Below are 18,779 nucleotides of genomic sequence, written 5' to 3'. Positions count from 1 at the left end.
AAGGGGAGGAAAATGTCAGACACTGATGACACCAAGATGGGAGAGCAACACATCAGTTGCATGCTGGCTAGCAGTGCCATCACACATTGGCCTGAGAGTGGCATGTCCAATACACATACATGACACATTCCATCACACAGATGGCATGTACCATGGGCATGACATATATGTGACAATGGGGCAGAGTGATGCGCAGTAGAACCAGGTGAATTCCTACAATCAGCCTGAATGAACACAGCTTAATACGGAACAATGTGGTAGCAAGATGCCACTTCAAGTGCAAAACGCCTACTGTGGCCAGAACGGACACTGTAATACCCAAATCCCGGGGCGCAGAATGCATTGGATGAAGCACATGGGTGGGACAAAACACTCAGGCACACACACCCTGACCTGGCACTCAACCGAATCCCCTCCCACAAACTACATACACATGGATCACACACACATGCATGTGCACTCACCGGACAATGCCTCGTAATCTGGCAGTTCTCCCACACCTTGGATCTGCTCCTCTGTGACGTAGGTCCCAGCAACATGCTCATGTAGAGTGAGTTCTATGTCCTCTTGTGGAGACCCACCTCCAGTCACCAGACTTGCGGCATGACTTGAGGCCAGCTTTTTCTTTGCCCTACGCTTAAGGTCGTTCCAGCGCTTGTAGCACTCAACAGCTGTGCGCCTCATAAACCCAAGGGCACTTATGCTGTCCGCGATGGACTGCCAGTGTGCCTGACGTCGAGCAGGTGTAATCCTACACCCTGAAGTGACCAACATTTCGGCGTCATGTTCGGACACATACTGCACAAGTGCATCCAGTTCGGCATCATTGAAGCTAGGCTTCCTTGGCGTGCCGGACCGTGTAGCCGTGTCGGGGTCATCAGCCTGTACTGGACGAGCACTCTTCCTCTTTCTTTTTGTGGGTGGTGGGGATCCGGAGTGCCCTACGCCACTCTGGACACTAGAGGCAGGAGCACCGGTGGACTGTGTAGCAGTAGTGTGCGTTGGCACACTGACCACATGACTATCTGCAGGCATTAGCTGAAGTGTGATTATGGCAGGGGGAACCTCAGTCTGATGTACCGGGACCAACACTGTCCTTGCTGGGGGAGTCAGAGCTGGGGTGGATGGAGCTGCAGCTGCCCCTGCAGCCTCCCCACCCCGCCTACTCGGGGCAGCAGATGACATGGCTGCCCCTGTACCACGTGGCCTGGTGACACTGGCTTGCGCCGCCACCCGTGGCCTAGACTTGGCGACCTGGAAGTCAGCCTGGGAGTCACCCTGTGCTAGGTCAGGTGCCATAACGGGCCGGTCCAACAAGGGCTGAGCAGGGATGGTGTCAGCCACGTTTCCCTCAACCATGGGGGGGGGGGGTGTGTGTCCCTGACTGGTCCTCCACACGTGGGGGGCTTAGGGGAGTCTGTAAATCCTGGCCACGTCCCCTACCGCACCCACCACGCCCACCTCTTGAGGCTCGGCCACCTTTGCCACCCTTACCACTTGCTCGCCTCCCAGCCATGGCACTGATGGAATTGTGCGTATGGGAGTTGCAGTGGACAATTGTCCTGGGCAATTGGGGGTCAAAGGGGTAGGGTACTAGATGGAATTCGTACCCAAGTGCTATAGCAAGGCTGTATGTAACCCCTGGGGAAAGATGACAGGTCACGCAACGCACAGGCACCCCTAAAACAGAAAATGATGTGCACGCGACCTCTCGTAGACCACGTGCGTGGGTAAAGGAACCTGCACTACGCTGTGGCACCCAGGAATACAAAAATGAACGTATGCGTGTCACACGCAGCCTACAATGACCTCTGAAGGGGTACGCTACACACGGGGCTAGCACAGTTGGTAAATACGTGCGCGACTCACCGTCTGCCTGGGAAAAGAGCGTGAAAAATACCCGCCTGTGCGCATTGGCAACACCCCCGCCAAAAGAAGAATTGTACACTGTCTGAGGAGACAGGACAAAAGGAGAAGTCAACGCTGTTTGAGGAAACAGGTCGAAAAGAAAATCAGAAAAATACTGACAGAGGTAACAGGGAGTACGAACTGGAAACGCTGTGAAGTAAATCACGTGTGAACCGACAAGAAGTACAGATTTCACCCACTCGCTCTCCACGGGAAGCACGTACAAGGAAATGACGTACTACACGCACCTTTTAAACCGCACCACGAGCCCCTGAAATACACGCGCCCAGGCCAATCGCATGTGAGAAGCTTCTCGCGCACCCCTGAAATACACGCGCCCAGGCCAATCGCGTGTGGAACTTCACGCGCACCCCTGAAATACACGCGCCCAGGCCAATCGCGTGTGGAACTTCACGCGCACCCCTGAAATTCACGCACACGCTTCCCCAGGCCCGATCGCGTGTGAAAACACCTGCGAGCCCCTGAAATACACGCGCCCAGGCCAATCGCGTGTGAGAAGCTTCTCGCGCACCCCTGAAATACACGCGCCCAGGCCAATTGCGTGTGGAACTTCATGCGCACCCCTGAAATACACGCACACGCTCCCCCAGGCCCGATCGCGTGTAGGACTTTGGCGCACATTTTTTTCCTGCGCAGGGACGCTACCGCCTGCTTTCGTGTGGCGGACATGTATGGGCCTGTGCGCGTCTTTGCCCGTGCGCTGTTTTTCCCTATTCGATTCCATGAATACGTGTTGTAGGCGAGCGTGTGGGCGTTCTGCGCACTTGCCTCCTGTACTTCCCCCCGTGACGCCCACATTTTCACGAGTTGTTCCCCATTCTGCGTGTGACGCCCCGTGTTACGCCTACTTTTGTTATGTGCGCCGCGCTATGTGCAAATTCGCTGTGGCCTTATCGCACGGCGTTCGTTGACCTGTGCGCCAGCGTGCGCCGCGCACTTTCTCAGCGCACATCCCACATTTTGCGCGTGCACAGACTTCCATGAATTGATGTGCAATGTTTTGTGTGCGATAATCGCACTTGCACTGCGATTTTCGCTGTTTCTCTGCGAATCGCACGTTTTCGCACGCGTGCGCCGTTTTTTCGGCGCACGCTGATGCCATGAATCGGCCTGTTAGTATAGAGGGCGCCATTTCTGTAAAAAAGTAAAAGTTAGGGTGACTATGTATGCGAATTGCTGTCCACCCGTTCAACGCTTTTCACTCCACCCTTCACGGTCCACCAAGTGTGAACAGAGACTAGCAGCAGAAATCAGCAGTGTAGAATGGAAGTATGGATCCCCGTAGTTGCCAACAGCATCTGGAGCGTACATGGTAGGTGCTGGTCAAAGACATGAAAACACAGAGATGGTTGCAGAGTAAAGAAGGAGCTGGACAGTCTCGCGGGCATTGTGAAGCGGAGAAACTTGCAATTCTCATTAGCGGCAACAATATTAAGCATGGGCAAAGTCAAATGAGCTGCTTTGTAGGTGTAGAAGGCAAGTCCGGGGGGGGGGGCCTTTACAAAGAAAAAAAACCTTTATATTTAAAGGAAGGAAATGTAAGAACCGCAGTTACGCTAGTGGATAATATTTTGTGATGAAGTGGAAGAAGGTGTGAGATTGTGGTGTGAGGCTGTTGTATAGCTGAAAGCAACAGGGCATGTGCGTTTAGTGTCAAAAAGCGGTTTTGTTTTGTTATCTCGTATTTGTAGTGGCCCTCCTGGAGGCCACAGTGAGAAAACGAGGCACGGGAGCATGGCAGTGCTAGTAGCAAAGGAAGTGTTCAGGAAAGGCCGAGAAGACTAGCGTAGACAGGTTGGAAAACGAAGGGTAGTTAGAGATGAGGCACAGGTTGCAATGAGCAAGTGTCTATGGATTAGGACTCTGCTATATCCCACATGCAGAGTGCCCGCGTTGTGAGACATATGCAGAAACATACAAATGAAGGACAATTGTAGAAGCCTTGAATCCAGAGGAAGTAAGTTGCAAGACAGACAGGCAAGATGCTAAGGGTACACTGGGACCATGGGCCGGATGCGGCACACAGAGATAATGAGTCCATTAAAATAGAGCGAGACTTTGATGAAAGCGGGAAAGCAGGGTGTGGAGGGGGAGGGCTCTGTGGAACAGCTGTATGTGCTCTACGGGATGCTTATGTACAGAGTTACTTTATTCAATAAACCAGAATAGTTTGGATGTACATACTCAACCTTACACAAAACAGAAGTGAAGCATATCATTTACAATATTTTAAAAGAAACAGATTGCAAACAAAATTCCATTTAGAACTCATAAAACCAATTTACATAAGTATCAAATCTTAATAACTATCACGACAAAGCAAAGGGAGAAGTGCATATAGCATTACCATCTTAGTGTGGAAATAACATTACCATCTTAGCTTAATCAAACCAGCTTCCTTCAGAACTTTTAATAACAGCAACGGTAGCAACAGTTTCCTCGCCACTCGAGATGCTGTACCTCCAACAGTGCAAAGTTATGTATGAGCGGCCCCAGCCAAGCAGTCCTAAGCACTGCCAGTGCTGGGCAGTTCCAAAGAGTATGCTCTCTATTACGAGTAACCTAATTTCTGCAGAGTGCAGAGTGCAGAGCCTTTATTTTTATGCGGTTTGCACAAAACCTTTACAAAAAGTATATCACACAGGTATAGTATTACTATTTTGTCCCGGGAGGATAGCTCAGCAGCAACGTGTTCGCCTTGGAAGCAAGACAACACGAAGCAACACAGGTTCCATCCCCGGGTCCGCGCTTAGAAACCTCTGGGTATTTAAGCAGCAGCGTTATAAATACGCAACTAAGACAAAAAAAAACACAATTACGCAACTAATAAGCAAACAATTCCTGTAACAGTGCCTCGATGCCCGCGGGCTGTGTGAGTGCTTTAAAAATGCAGATAAAATAAAATACATAGATTTGATTGTTACACACAATAACCTAAAAATCCATGTTGTAAATGCATCATTAAAAAAGATTGTAGGTCACAATCTCCTCCAGTATTTTGTGCAAAATAACAAGTGTGCAAATTGAGGTAGTAACACATAAAATTAAACTTTTGTACATCGTGACCTATAGCTAGGTATTAAAAGTAAATCAGGCAGACAAGCCTTGGGACTCACAGTCTGCTCCATTGTTATTGTAAAAGTATCTAATATACACATCAACAGAGAACTTGGATTTGAATCTCATCTATGATTTTGGTGCAACAGTGCATTACAACTATAAGCATCAAGGTGTGCAAATAACTGAGCTCAAGGCTGAATATTCACCCTTAACAGTACTTCATTGTTGATCACAGTCAGAAGACGTGTGAGCGAGACAATCAGAGAGACATGTTCACCCCACATGCACCTGAGCCAAAGAATGTTTCTTGAATAACTGGTTTCGCCAATAATATCTTTTCCAAAAAGATTGCATTCCATCAGATTCAAAATAGGCACACATAATAACAAGATGTTTCAATTTGATTACCACAAAAGCAAAATCAACAAGTGTAAGCTGATTGTACAGCGAGGGGAGAGGCGGGCACCACAATAAATTAATCAATAGGTACTCATATTCTTATATGGTTTGTCCAGTTAGCAGGATCTATCAGGCTTAGGTCGATCCTCCGACACTAGGATCCACAGAATTTCAAGAAACAAAAGCTAGGTGTACCCACCCAGCAATGCCTAATGCTCTCAAGTGGCTCAAGATCAAGCTAATAATTTATAATGCTTCTGGTACTCCAGTTTCTTTCCTGTAGTTAGTTGTGCTCATTCCGTAGTTTTTCTGTTATTCTTAAAATATAGTCAGTCTGTCACAATACTTTAAATAAAGTTGAAAGCATATTTTAATCCAACGTCAACCAATATTCAAATCGGTTTTGATAAGGCAAAACAGTTCCTAAGTCAAAATATGGCTCAAAAAGCCGATGCCTTTCAGAGTCTCACTCCATCCTCAGGGCTTCAATATAACAGAACCACAAGTAACAGTGAAACACATGATATTACAGTATACATATACGCAGGAAAAATAGTGACAGATATGTTCTAACTTTACCACCACATTGCTTTTCTCTTTTTTTGTAAACTGACCATGGCTGATTTGCGTATGTATATTATGTATACCGTAATATCATGTGTTTCACTGTTACTTGTCGTTCTGTTATATGGAAGCCCTGAGGATGGAGCGAGACTCCGAAATGCATCAGCTTTTGAACAGTTTTGTCTTATCAAAACCGGTTTGAATATTGGTTGAGGTTGGATTAAAATATGCTTTCAACTTTATGTCAAGTATTGTGAATGACTAAATATATTTTAAGAATAACAGATAAACTACGGAATGAACACAATTAACTACAAGAAAGAAACTGGAGTACCAGAACCATTATAACTTATTAGCTCGGTCTTGAGCCACTTGAGCGCATTAGACACTGTCAACTGATTGTACAGCACCTTTTGAGTCCCAGTGTTTCACTCGTTTTCTAGTGTGGAATTGGTTACATTTGAATCTTATGTACAAGGAACAAGCTTTTTCACATGGAAGCACAATAGAGAGGAAAATCGAGGTGTTCTTTTTTTTGACAAAACAAGCATATTCCTCATACATACTGTACTTGCTGAGAGCTTCAATGGTATAGGCCCAAACAAAACCATAGCGGTTTTTTTAACATATTCGTGACGTGTTGTAAGATCTTGCTCGTCCACATCTAAAATTGCTCAGTATGGTTTGCATTTTCGCACGAAAATGTGTCAGGGACACAGGAAGAACATCACTGAGCATCGAAGATACAATCAACATACAATGAATTTCTGGAGGGTTGATCATTTTTGAGTAGTTAAGGATTCTCCATTGAAATTTTGAAGATAGTGAGCTAAGCCACAGTTTGTGTCTGATAATGGGGTTGTGTAATGATTTGGCTAGTCCGAAGGTTTGTTTCTAGATGCGACCCTGAAGTTGATCCAAGATTTTACTTATGTCCACTAAGCACATATCCAGACCATAAAATAAGATGGATTCAACTTTTGAGATGTAGAATTCTGACGCAGGATTAATAGAGAATTTGCACTATTTTTTATAAATTATTTTCATTTGTGAAAGTAATGTACTAAATTTTTGGATGAGAGAATTCCTCCACATAGATACAGATGAGATGTCACAGATGATATTCTAGATAACGTAGTTGTAACATGCATTCAATTGTGTTACCCTCCATTGTCCATTTGAAAGACCTTAATTTTTTCCTGCCAGCAAATATGACGATCTTAGATTTGTCAGCATTCAGGTGAAGATTATATGTGTGTGCATAGAGTGTGAAGTTTTGGTGTTTGCTCTGTAGACCAAATGGCATTTTGTCGAAAACGATTAAATCGGCAAACGCCATTCAATGGATACGAAGTTTGCCTAGTCTGACTGGAAAGATGTTATGTTGTTGCCATATGTCATTGAGATCACGCAAGCATAGGTTGAACAAGGTTGATGCCATGTTGTAACCCTGCTTTACTCCTGTGAATGTAAGGAATGCAGTATTTTGATGTAACATTGAGATGATAAGAATAATATTGGCAGGAATGCCAAACTTTACCATTTTAATCCATAAGTGATCACGAATAACACAATCGAAAGCTGATGTCATACCAAGGGATGCCATATACACAGGACCACTATCTGGTCGCTTCGTCATCTCTAGTTTATGAGATAAGATGATGGCATTAAGAGCCATACCCATATTTTTGCGAAAACCTATCTGGAATCGTGCAGGAGTGTCATGATTTTGGATATATTTTTTTTAAGATAATGGAGTATCAGAATAGAGAATACCTTTGAGGAGGCATCCAATAGGGCAATTGGCCAATAGTTTGATGGATTACCGTTTTTAAAGATAGGTATAATTATTGAAAGAAGCCAGGATTCTGGGACCCGTTTATATTTAAAGATAAGTTTGTATTTAACTTTTATAACGGTAGCCCAGAAGTGAGGATTAGATTTTAGCACACAAGATGGGATGCCATCTGGGCCTGCAGCTTTTGAATAGTTCTGCTTAGATATGGCCCACTGAACATCCTCCAGGGTCCATTGACAGCACCCCATTAGTGATGTGTCAAAATTCAAGTGCAAAACATCAGTGTGTGCAGGAGGAATTGGATAAGTATGCGTGAGATGATTTACCGAAACCTCAGCCGGAATAGAGGAATTCATTGTAGCAATTGATTTGTTGGTGACATCCCTTATGAGTATCCACATAAATGTTGCATTATTTTTGCAGCCTTTTCTCGTTTCCAGACCCAATGATCTGACCTGACAAATTTCTCCGGTGAGGAGCAAGTTCAGCGTATATATTAAAAATGGCTCCGCCCAATAACCATTGGGGAATTATTTCTGACATTTGGGAATGGTTCCCCATAGTTTATCTAGGGGTGATAGGCTCGTATACAACCAGAAGCCGTATTTCTCCAAGGCTTGATCATTTTGGACACCAGAAGTCTTACTGTACATCAAGGAAGTGGAGTGGCCATGCAGTCTGAAAAACCACATTGCATCACGAATGGTTACGTCCAGATCAAAATAAATACTTGGGCCAGTGTTTCAATTTATATGACAATTACTGCAGCTGCAAAAAAAACAAACACATACTCTAAACAGCCTTACATGAAACAAATGTGAAACTACATTGCATTAAAGTGTAAAGAAAAAACCCAAACAACCCCTTCTTAAACCCTGTGTAGGCAGGCTACCACTGAAACGTCAGCCGGCTACGTTGTGAAAAGGTCCAACAAACGAACGCCCTTATGACTCTTAATGTTCTCCCGCAATCAACTGATTTACACCTTTCTTCAGTAATGGAAGACCTTCCTTTTCCCAGAAAAAAAAGTGTACCCCCTAATCATGCCATCAACCATTCCTTTTGCAAGATTGCAATTCCCTGTGAGATTGCCATTTGTGGCAGTAGCACTGGGATGGGGGGCGTTAATCTCTCTACCCCCACATGAACTACTAGCGGGCAGGCTCAGGCTGCCTACCGGGCAATGCCCAAAGTGCCAGCCCATGATATGGGATGGGCAGTTATTTTTTTTTTACAGAATGGACCATTTTTATGGCCAGAATGGGCCAGTTTCATACGTTACTATATACGTTTTAGCCAATGTTACTAAGCAAATGTGTTTTCAAATGCATTCTTTTTTTGTGTTGTATTGTAAAATACATCAACCTTTACAAAAAAGAAGTACAAAAATAACCCAACATATTTTTATCAAAAACACCTCTTGTATAGAACTCAAACAGTCTATTCTGATAGTAATGAACAGCAAGATGGGAACACATTGGGGGCGGTAACAGGTTGTGACCGTGTGTGTCTTTACCGGCCAAAATCAAAAACTTAAATTCTAACCAAATAAGTACCGCCGGAAACGGAGACCACAAGTCACAAAATTCGGTCCAACTTTAGCTGCAGTCCCAAAACGGAGTGATGACATCAGGTCAGTGAAAAGCCTGAAAAACCTTGTTCTATGTGGAAGGACCAACACACCTCGTGCACGAACGAGCCCCCAACCACAATCACATACTAAGCAGCAGAGTAGAAGGCACATGAGTGAACATATTAACAGATGATGCTTAGCGGAAAACCTGATGTACCATCTTTTACCCAACATGAAGAATATTTTGCTTTCAGCTTAATTTCAAATGTTTTGACAAATGGATTTGAGAGACGTTAGGCCAAGTTATAATGGGCATCATAGACATGATGTACAAGTCACAAGTGTTTCGGAAAGGCATGACAACACGTACAGATGTGGCTCCACGTTATCCAAATACAGCAAAAGCGGAGTTGTGTTTAGTAGGTGCTCTACAACCTGCTAGGGGTGAAAGAAGGCCACCCTCGCGCCTGGCGTGACATACAACACACACGGGGTGCTCGGCGCAAGCTTTTGGATGGATAGCGTGGGGTGGGGAAAAGATGCCAGAAGAAAATGAAGTGGGGGGTACGGTGTCTGCCAAAAGAAAGACGTTGGAGCGAGTCATTTCTAAACCTCACGCGGGCATTAAAGCAGAAGTCAGATCTTTCCTCGAGGGTGGAAAGTGGCAGGGCTATACGTTTTCCCTCGACTAATAAAATGATTAGGGCATTGGACGAGGACAAGCAAGAGCTTAAGGGGCGGAGGAAGAACTACAGGCGAAAGGAAGGAATAAGCAAGAACATGGGATGGAAGAGGGTAGATCTGGAGCTGGGGAAAGGAGAAGATGGGGCGTGTATAGAAAGAAGATGGACTATGCAAGACAGGGTAGAAAGAAGAAGAAGATGAGGGGGAAAGGGCGAGAGGGTGTAAAACGAACAGAACAGCCTATTGGGAAGGGGCAGTGGCGAGACATGAGAAGGAAGACATTGGATGGGAGGGAGGGGGGAGGGTGCAGAGAAATGGGAGTGTGGCTGCATGGGGAATGCATGAGCGGAGGGTGCATGGCAGGGAGGTGCACGATGGGAGGGGGCTGCATGTATGATGGGAGATGGTGGTCTGCACGGGAGGTAGAGGATGATGTCAGTGAAGGGGGCGGTGCAGGCCAGGTAACAGCAGCAGCGGGCGCCCGTGGCCAGTCCCTCCGGTGCCCACCCCTCCATCTCCGAACACCCACCAAGTGCGGCCTTACCTGCAGCGAGGGCAACTCCCAACAGCAACAGCGCCCCGAAGAGGTTGCGCGCTGGGACCATGTTCAGCGCCGGACTCGAGGCCGCTCGGCTCCTGTGTGGCCCGACTTGATTCCCGTCATCGCCTGCGAGCCTGTGCTGCCGCTAGCTGCTGCGCCCGCGCGACCCCCGCATCATCTCCGCTGCCGCTATTGTATATCCCGGGCTCCCTGTGCTGCCAAAGCCGGCTCGCAGCCTCTGCAGGGCCCACGCGCGCCCCCTGGCGGTCGCCCAGCCGGACTGCGGTCGCTGCGCGCGCGCGCGCCCCTCGGTGGCCGCTTTGCTCTCCACGGCGCGCGCGCGCTCCCCGACCGCTTCCCAAGTCTCTCTCTCTCAGGAAAGCGCCTCCCTCCAGTCAGCCGCCACGCGCGCCCTCTAGCGACGCACTGCCCACCCAACACTCGCTGCACTCTCAGGGGCACAGGATGGAGAGAATAAAGTTAGACGGATTCCCGCTGCGCGCGCCAAGTCCACGGGAGCGGCGACGAGCGCCAAGTTAATTCCTCGCGCTCGCGGGCGGAGGCGCGCGCTGGGTCTTAGCTAACGTTTTTTTTTCCCTTTTCCAAGTCAGCTGGTGTTAGTCTGGGGCGTAACCACTAGCCAAAGCAAAGTGGGCATTGCATAACTGACCAGTTCGGCCGTGTGCCAGCCAAACCTACATGGAGACGCTCCCAATGCGTTTAAGTGTCTTTAGCTGAGAGGCAAGTAAGGAAAGTCGACATTGCATACATGCCAACCCTCCCGATTTAGGCGGGCGACTCCCGATTTTTTTGTGGAAAATACTGCTATTTTTCACGTTCTCCTGCTAAAACAATTATTTCCCCAATGCATTCCTATGGGGAAATTATTGTCTCCCGATTTCTCTGTAGAAATCTCCCTCCCAGGCACTACAGATTGTTGGCATGTATGACATTGGGAGGAGTATATAAGCCATTTAACCGGACTAAGCCGGTAGATATAACCACAAAGACCCCAAATATGCTTTGGCCTGGCGACATATCCCAGACTTGTCAACGTATGGTAAGTTATAACTTATCATAAGGCCCACATGTGTACGCTTGCCGCCCTAAATGACGACGTGACCCATTTAAGGGGCATTTCAGTCCTAAAGGGTCTATGTTTTCTTGGATTTGTCCTGGAAAACTAATGGCGAAAAGAAATGTTGTCATGTATGAACTGCTGCCCTCATATTTCCCAATAATCCTCTGTGAAAAAAACGGTCTTGTATCCCTGCGCGCATCTTAAATGGTAATGTCTACTGTCTTGTTGATTTTGGTTATCCAGTACAACAGTTGCCTTTTTAATTTTAAAAGCAAACGGGGGGACACAGAATAGTTTGGCTCTCTACCATGCCAGACAGCCATAGCCTATTCAATGCCGTTTTCTCGGCATTCTGGGACTCAGATAGACGAACAGAAACACCGAATGGGAAACAAAAATGGATTGGACTTAAAAGTGAAACATCTTGGCAATAATTAATGTCTTCTTTAACCCAACATACAGCAATCAAAGTATCACTACACAGCTCTCTGTAGATGAACTACTAAAACTTAATAAAAAAAGGCTTTCAGGACAGAACTTCACGGACTGGGAGCATACTTGAAGGCCAACAACATACCGTTAGGATTGGTGGTACGCAATGACCCATGCTTATTTTTAGACGAGACAGAATGCTAGACTAATTTTAGCTGCATCGCCTTGAAATGCAGTCGGGACACGATGGTCCTGACAATTACAACAGCACAACGCTTTAGTAATACGTTACAACAGGAGCTTAAGGAAGCTGAAAACATATTTTTGGATAATTCATTCATTAATAATGCGAACGACAAACTAACAGATCTTAATGACAAATAGATGAATTCAGGACATTCATCATAAGCAAAAAAAGTACAAATTGGCTAGAGACGTTGGGGTGTCTGGCATGTTTACTTGGCATGTTTGTGTGCTGAGGGAATGCTTTCCTTGCTGTCTGTGTGGGTCAGCTGTCTTGGGAATGCCAGAGGGAATGTAGAATGATGAGTGCTGGGGGTTCTAGAGATGACCGTTGGTGGAGGCTTGGAGATGGGAACCTGAGCTCGAAGGATGCCCCACTCTATCCCTCCCATGTAAGTTTCTGCCTGAGTTCTAAGTGATAAAATACATTTCCATGTTGTACTTACTCGACTCCTGCGTGGTTCCTCCGTGCTGGCTGCCTTACCTGAGGTTCCCAGATGCTTCATTTTGGCGACGAGCATAGAAAGTGGACCCTGGCTGAAAGGTGGAGCCATATTGAGAGGAGAGCCATTTTGTGGTGACCAGGAGGTGTCTTGAGGGAACCAGCAGAGTCTGGGCACAGAGAAGAGCGGTCTGCAGCCCCAGGGCCAGATGCAGTCTTGGGGCCACATGCAGTCCTGAAGCCAGTGGACTGTACAGATGGAGCCAGTTCCCCGCTATTGTCAGAACCATAGTTCATCAGGCTCTGCTGTGGCCGGGTGGGGTGCCGAGGAGCGGCTGTCATCCCCCGCTGCCTGACTGTGCTTTTCTTCCTTATTTTGATGCCCAGCAAGAGGCAAGATGTTGGAGGGCATCAGCGGGAGAAAGCTGGAGCACTGCAGTACCGTTCCCCTGTGCCAGTGCCAGTGGGGATGGATATGCGCAGACACCATGGAGGAAGTGGCTATGCCCAAGCTGGTGTCTTGGGGCAGTGATGCTGGGGTACTGTTGGCCTTTCTGGGGGGCTGCAGGTGCCGTTTCTCCTGTGGCTGGTCTTGTTCGTGGTGGTCGAGCCTCAGCTGGGCGTTGGTGGCAGGGAGACTTGCTGGCTCTGTGGTCATAATAGCACTACTGATGTCAGTGTTCCCACTGTGGGGGATGGCGATTGCTGGAGTGTCTTGCATGTTTGAGGAATGAAGAGGTACCAGGAATGTATTATGTGATAACATGTTATTTTTTAGAAAATGTTTGTTTTATTCTGAAGTCAATTGAGGGTGGTGCCTGATCACCACTACCCTAAGGAGGCTTTTACATTTTCTCTGCATGTAGTAGCGGTTGCATGCTGTGCGGAGGATGGGTAATATGAGATGCATGTTGTCTGTTGTAGGAGTGGTTGTTAGAGTCTAAAATGCATGTTGAGTGTTGTTGTGAGTAATCTTTCACCTGGCCAGTAGCCTAGTAAACCACTAGTTAGGGTCTAGGCGTTCTCTGGGGGTATTTTTGGAGTCTGCGCCCCGGGTATTAGTAGGTGCAATTGTGGGACTTTTTCACTCCAGTTAGCAGTAGAAGTTTTGGAGCTTATTAATGCCAGGGAGCAGGCATTAGTGCACCGTTGTGCAGGTAGTTTTGGTTTAGCTAATGGCCTGGAATTCAGCAGGTATTAGAACACTGTTTGCAGGTCGTTGTAGTAGGTAATGTCAAGGGGTAGGCAATGCAGGGAGGTTCAGTAGCCTTTGGCAGGTTGTGGGCATTACAGCACTGTCATGCAGGAAGTGCTGTAGTAGTAGATGTCAGGGTGTTGACACTGTTGCACTGTTATGCAGGAAGTATAGTTGTGGTTGATGTTTGGAGTAGGAATTGTTGCTAAGCTGTGCAGGAAGCATGGAGGTATAGAGCAATTTTGGAGGTGAAGTCTTAACAAGGTTGTGTCTATATTGTAGCATCACCTGGTCATAGGAGTGACTAACCTGTGTCTGGGTGAAATAGTTTGCTTTCGACGTTACGTTGGACTAGTCAGCCATGTATGTGGGTCTTCTGGCTGCTGTTTCTTAGCAGTTATGTTTTTTCTAATGTGTTCTTTGCCCTGTGAGTGGCTTTTCTCCCTTGCTTCTGTTATGTTTTCTTGGGGAGAAGTGGATGTGGCTATGTTGGTTCGTTCCTATATGCTTGTGGTTGCTGTGTTGGTCGGTTCTGTTGTTGGCTGTGTTGCATTCTCAGGATTAATATTGTGTTGGGGCATGGCAGGTTACGTTTTGTGTTGTTGGTTGCTCTGGTTTGTTGAGCAGGGTTTTTCTAAGATATGGGCAATTTGAGGCTGGAACGTGGCAGGTTCCAGCAAAAGGAGGATTCGTTTTTCTTTGAGGGTTGCAAGTTTGTGGGTACGTTTATTGCTTCTGTGTAGGCAGGTTGTTGCTCAGTTGGGAGCAAGTTGTGCTCAGGTGTGGCAGGTCTGAGGCCCTGGGGTGGAAGCCCAGGGCAGGAGGATGAATAGTTTCTTTGTCTGGAGCGCAACCAGTGTAGCATGACAGTTTGCAGTGTTTGGTCCTGAGTGGTTGACTATACTGTGTGTTAGGGTTGGTCGTCCGTTTCTTTAGGAAGGGAGATGTGTGGTGTCTGGCATGTTTGTGTGCTGAGGGAATGCTTTCCTTGCTGTCTGTGTGGGTCAGCTGTCTTGGGAATGCCGGAGGGAATGGAGAATGATGAGTGCTGGGGATTCTAGAGATGACCGTTGGTGGGGGCTTGGAGATGGGAACCTGAGTTCGAAGGATACCCACCTCTATCTCTGCCATGTAACCGTCTGCCTGAGTTCTAAGTAATAAAGTACATTTTCATGTTGTACTTACTCGACTCCTGCGTGGTTCCTGCATGCTGGCTGGCTTACCTGAGGTTCCCAGATGCTTCAGACGTGCCTGATTTTAGGACGGAAATCATTCCTCCTTATTTAGCAGAGGATTATTTAGAGACCTGCAGCTGGGCTTGAGAGCAGGCATGTTGATAGGTTTGGAAAAGATCCAGGGCTACAGTAATGTCGGGACTGGCAGGACTCGGGGCTAGCTAGCCTTTTGGTTGCAGTCCGTGAGCTTCTATCCGGGGCGACAGCCAAAAGACCCGGGGCTATAGCCCTCTCAGCCCCCCCTAGCAACACCTCTGCTTGAGAGACACACATTTTCCTAGAAGCAAATGGGTAACTTTTTCAGAAACCTTCAGTAGTGAGCCAGCACCAGAAGATCTATATGAAAAGAAAGATCCAGAGCTGGCTAGGAATCCTCGTCTTTTTTAGGCAGAACGGGAACGAAGGTAAGACACAGGGACCCCTATTTAGGACTTTCCAAACAACAGAGCACCAGGAGTTTTTCTAACACAAAGGAGAGCTTACCAACATTAATAGATGAAGCCAAACGAGTGGCAACTAATTCAGCAGGAGACCATTTAACACACGCTGAATGATCCTTACTTGGAAAAGGATTATCATTTTTACCACCAAATCCTATTGCTTGGTTTTCTTTGGAAGTAGAGATGAGGCATTTTTTTCAAGATCAGATTGGAAGCCTTCTTTAATTAATTTGGTAATATAGAAACAGTACCTGACACAGGCTTTACGACAGAAGTCAAACTTCATCCCCTCATGATGGTCGGACACCTAATGAGTTAATTACATTTGAGAAATGTGTATTCAAAGACATCGCTGCTTTACAAAATAAATCCAAAACATTTCAATAATTGTGATCAAGCAAAGAAAGAGCAGCACTAAAAATCCTTGGGAACAATGGTGCAGAAGTCCTTAGTTTACAGATGCCCGCTGTATCAACAGAGGAATGATGCTTGCAAAATGCTGGAACGCTCCCAAACAATCATCATTCTCCCTTGTGGATTTCAGATGTATAAATCCTCTGCAAAGAAGGAAATAGAAATTCTGTAGACACCATTTTCATATGCCTACCTGAAGACTGACTTACCCCCAATCCACACCAGGAGAACAGGGAACCCTGACTCACATAGGCAATAACAGCAGGGCATCCAAAGGCAAGGAGATAGACTCCACTCCTGAGCATGGCCCTAGTGGAATCCAAAATGGTGCCAGGTCATTTTTTATTTTTGTGATTTGGTTTGACAAATGTTAACGTTTTCACAATATAACGTCCCAGAAAAATTAGTGCTTGGGTAAAAGCGTAAAAGTGAAACATATTCTATTAAAGTACGTAATAAATAACAATCCAATTAGTTAGTTGTAAAAAGTCTAGTACAAATAAAATTCATCATAGTTTACGTTTTTATCTTTAGCATACTAAATACACTCAATAAAAACCTATAAAGATCTAGTAACAGTGCTACACCATCCCCCACCATCAAATTGGACCACAATAAATCTTCTGCATTTTCAGAGAAATACTCGATAACAATTCTATAGTGCTTATGGTTTGCATGTGCCGTCTTTTAACACGAAAGATCAAGTTGCCTCAGCATGTCCATACAACCTGAGTTTTTGCACAACATGCAAATTCTATCTGCCCTTACCATGTCAGTTCTGGGGTCCGGGCATTACAATGTGGGTAGTTGCTTCAATTTAAGTCTGATATAAATGTCACAAGCCCTGCTACATGGAAATAGATAGATGTATATAAGCCGTATTGTCCTCTTTCTAATAAACTGCCTACATGCCATAAATAAAGTGTATGGGCCCAATTGGTCCACTTTGTCGCACCAGTCTTGTTCATAGAGTTTTTTTTGCACGATAGATGGATTATTATTCAGTTCAATCTGATCTGAACCTATTTTAGTCAAGATTCAGACCATATTTGTGCTAAAGATATTTAAGGAAGCAATAGATTTATTTAGCTGCACTACATTTAGATCCTCAAACAAATATTTCTCCGAGGGATCTAGTATCTTACAAAAGAGCAGCAGTTTGTTCCAAAGTGCTACAGTGACCAAGCAAATCAGTCCAAACTCGTGTCTAATGACACAGTTCGGCATCGGAAGTGAAAAACACAACCCTTGTTTCCAGATGGAGCCTTACAAAGAATTCAAATACTGTCCCACATCGGATAGCCCTAGTAAAATTGCCCCGATTGGTGGATGACCTCAGGGAAGAGTTGGAGGCACCGATTGAGGAGGAGGAGATCTTACGCGCATATGAAATCCACGCAGTGTGATAAAGCAACAGGCGGGGATGTGTGCTATGTGGAATTTTATCAAACGTTTGCAGATCTCTTGTTGCCCTAACTTTAGAGGGTATATAACACGTTCAAGATGGGTTCCCTGCCAGACACTATGCGTGAGGCGGTTATGGTGGTTTTGCTTCAGGGGGGTAGGGACCCGAGGGAATGCGCATCGTATAGGCCGATCTCGCTTTTGAATGTCAATGGTAAAATCCTGGGGAAAATATTAGTGGTTAGTTTGGCAAGGGTAGTACCTGGTTTGGTACATCCAGATCAGTGTGGTTTTATAGAAGGACGAAACATGTCCATGAACCTGCGACGATTGCATCATGTCCTAAATCATGTACGGGAGTCGGGACAGGAATTGGCTACTGCATTATTAGACACGGTCAAGGCATTTGATTATGTGGAGTGGGCCTGGTTATTTAAGGTTTTGGAGGCCTTTGGGTTTGGGACACGGATACAAAGTTGGCTGAAACTGTTAAATACTGGTCCTATGGCGTGGGTCAAAACTGGCGATTGGGTGTCTTCCAGATGGGCACTAGAAAGAGGCACACAACATTGTGTGTCCGGTGTCGCCCATTTTGTTCTCATTGGCATTGGAACCTCTGGCTAGGTATTTTCGTATATTTATTAGGGAAACAGGTAGAAGGTGTGCTACATAACCTCTTAATATGCAGATGACGTGTTATTGTACCTTTTTAATAGCCCATTGGAACATTTCCCGATTGTATTAGAGGTCCTAGACAATTTTAGGAAGCTGTGGCTTTCGAGTCACCTGGGACAAATGGGTGCTGTTCCCCTTGGCAGCATTGTGCAAGAGGCAAAGGAGCGATTTGCCAAATTGGGGTCTCAATTGGGAAGGGGAATTGTTTAAATATTTGGGGGTTCAAATATTCCATTGTGGCAGATAGATTTGTCTATAGCACAGGAAGGGCGCTATCAGGCATAGGTGATTCTGTTAATTTCTGGAAGGCACTACTCATCTCTCTGAAAGGAAGAGTAGCGCTATGCAAGATGGTGGTGCTCCCCAGACTACTGTATTTCTTCACGCATATTCCATACCTGATTAAGAAAGTATTTTTCAAAATGTTAGATGAGAAAATAGGCAAACTCTTGTGCGTTACAGGGGGGCATAGGGTGGCCCTGAAGATGCTACATCGCCAATGTGAGATTGGGGGATTGAATTTGCCCGATTTCTAAATGTACTTTTTGGCAGCCCAGTTGCAATCGATGGCCAAATGGGATTCCTCCCTGGAAGGAGAAATCAAGGGTTTATTGGGGCGTACCACAGTACCGGAAAGGCATAGAATTACTGTGGCATCCCATGGGGGATG

The 18,779-nt window shown here is 46.1% G+C and overlaps 1 protein-coding gene across 2 annotated transcripts in view; it reads right to left on the bottom strand.

The window, feature by feature from the left end:
- The window catches only part of KIAA1549 (KIAA1549 ortholog), a 644,398-nt gene extending 633,534 nt beyond the window's left edge, over positions 1–10,864 (bottom strand). For both annotated transcript variants that reach the window (XM_069628735.1, XM_069628736.1), the window contains exon 1: positions 10,552–10,864. In XM_069628735.1, coding sequence (XP_069484836.1) covers positions 10,552–10,612 — 61 coding nt within the window. In that variant the 5' untranslated portion in view covers positions 10,613–10,864. The remainder of the gene's footprint in view (positions 1–10,551) is intronic.
- Positions 10,865–18,779: the final 7,915 nt, after the last annotated feature.

Source organism: Ambystoma mexicanum, chromosome 12 (assembly GCF_040938575.1).
Source record: "Ambystoma mexicanum isolate Mex_15411 chromosome 12, UKY_AmexF1_1, whole genome shotgun sequence".
In the NCBI taxonomy this organism is placed as follows: domain Eukaryota; kingdom Metazoa; phylum Chordata; class Amphibia; order Caudata; family Ambystomatidae; genus Ambystoma; species Ambystoma mexicanum.
The sequence above is the reverse complement of the archived record's forward strand: the minus strand, read 5'-3'. Positions and strand labels throughout refer to the sequence as shown.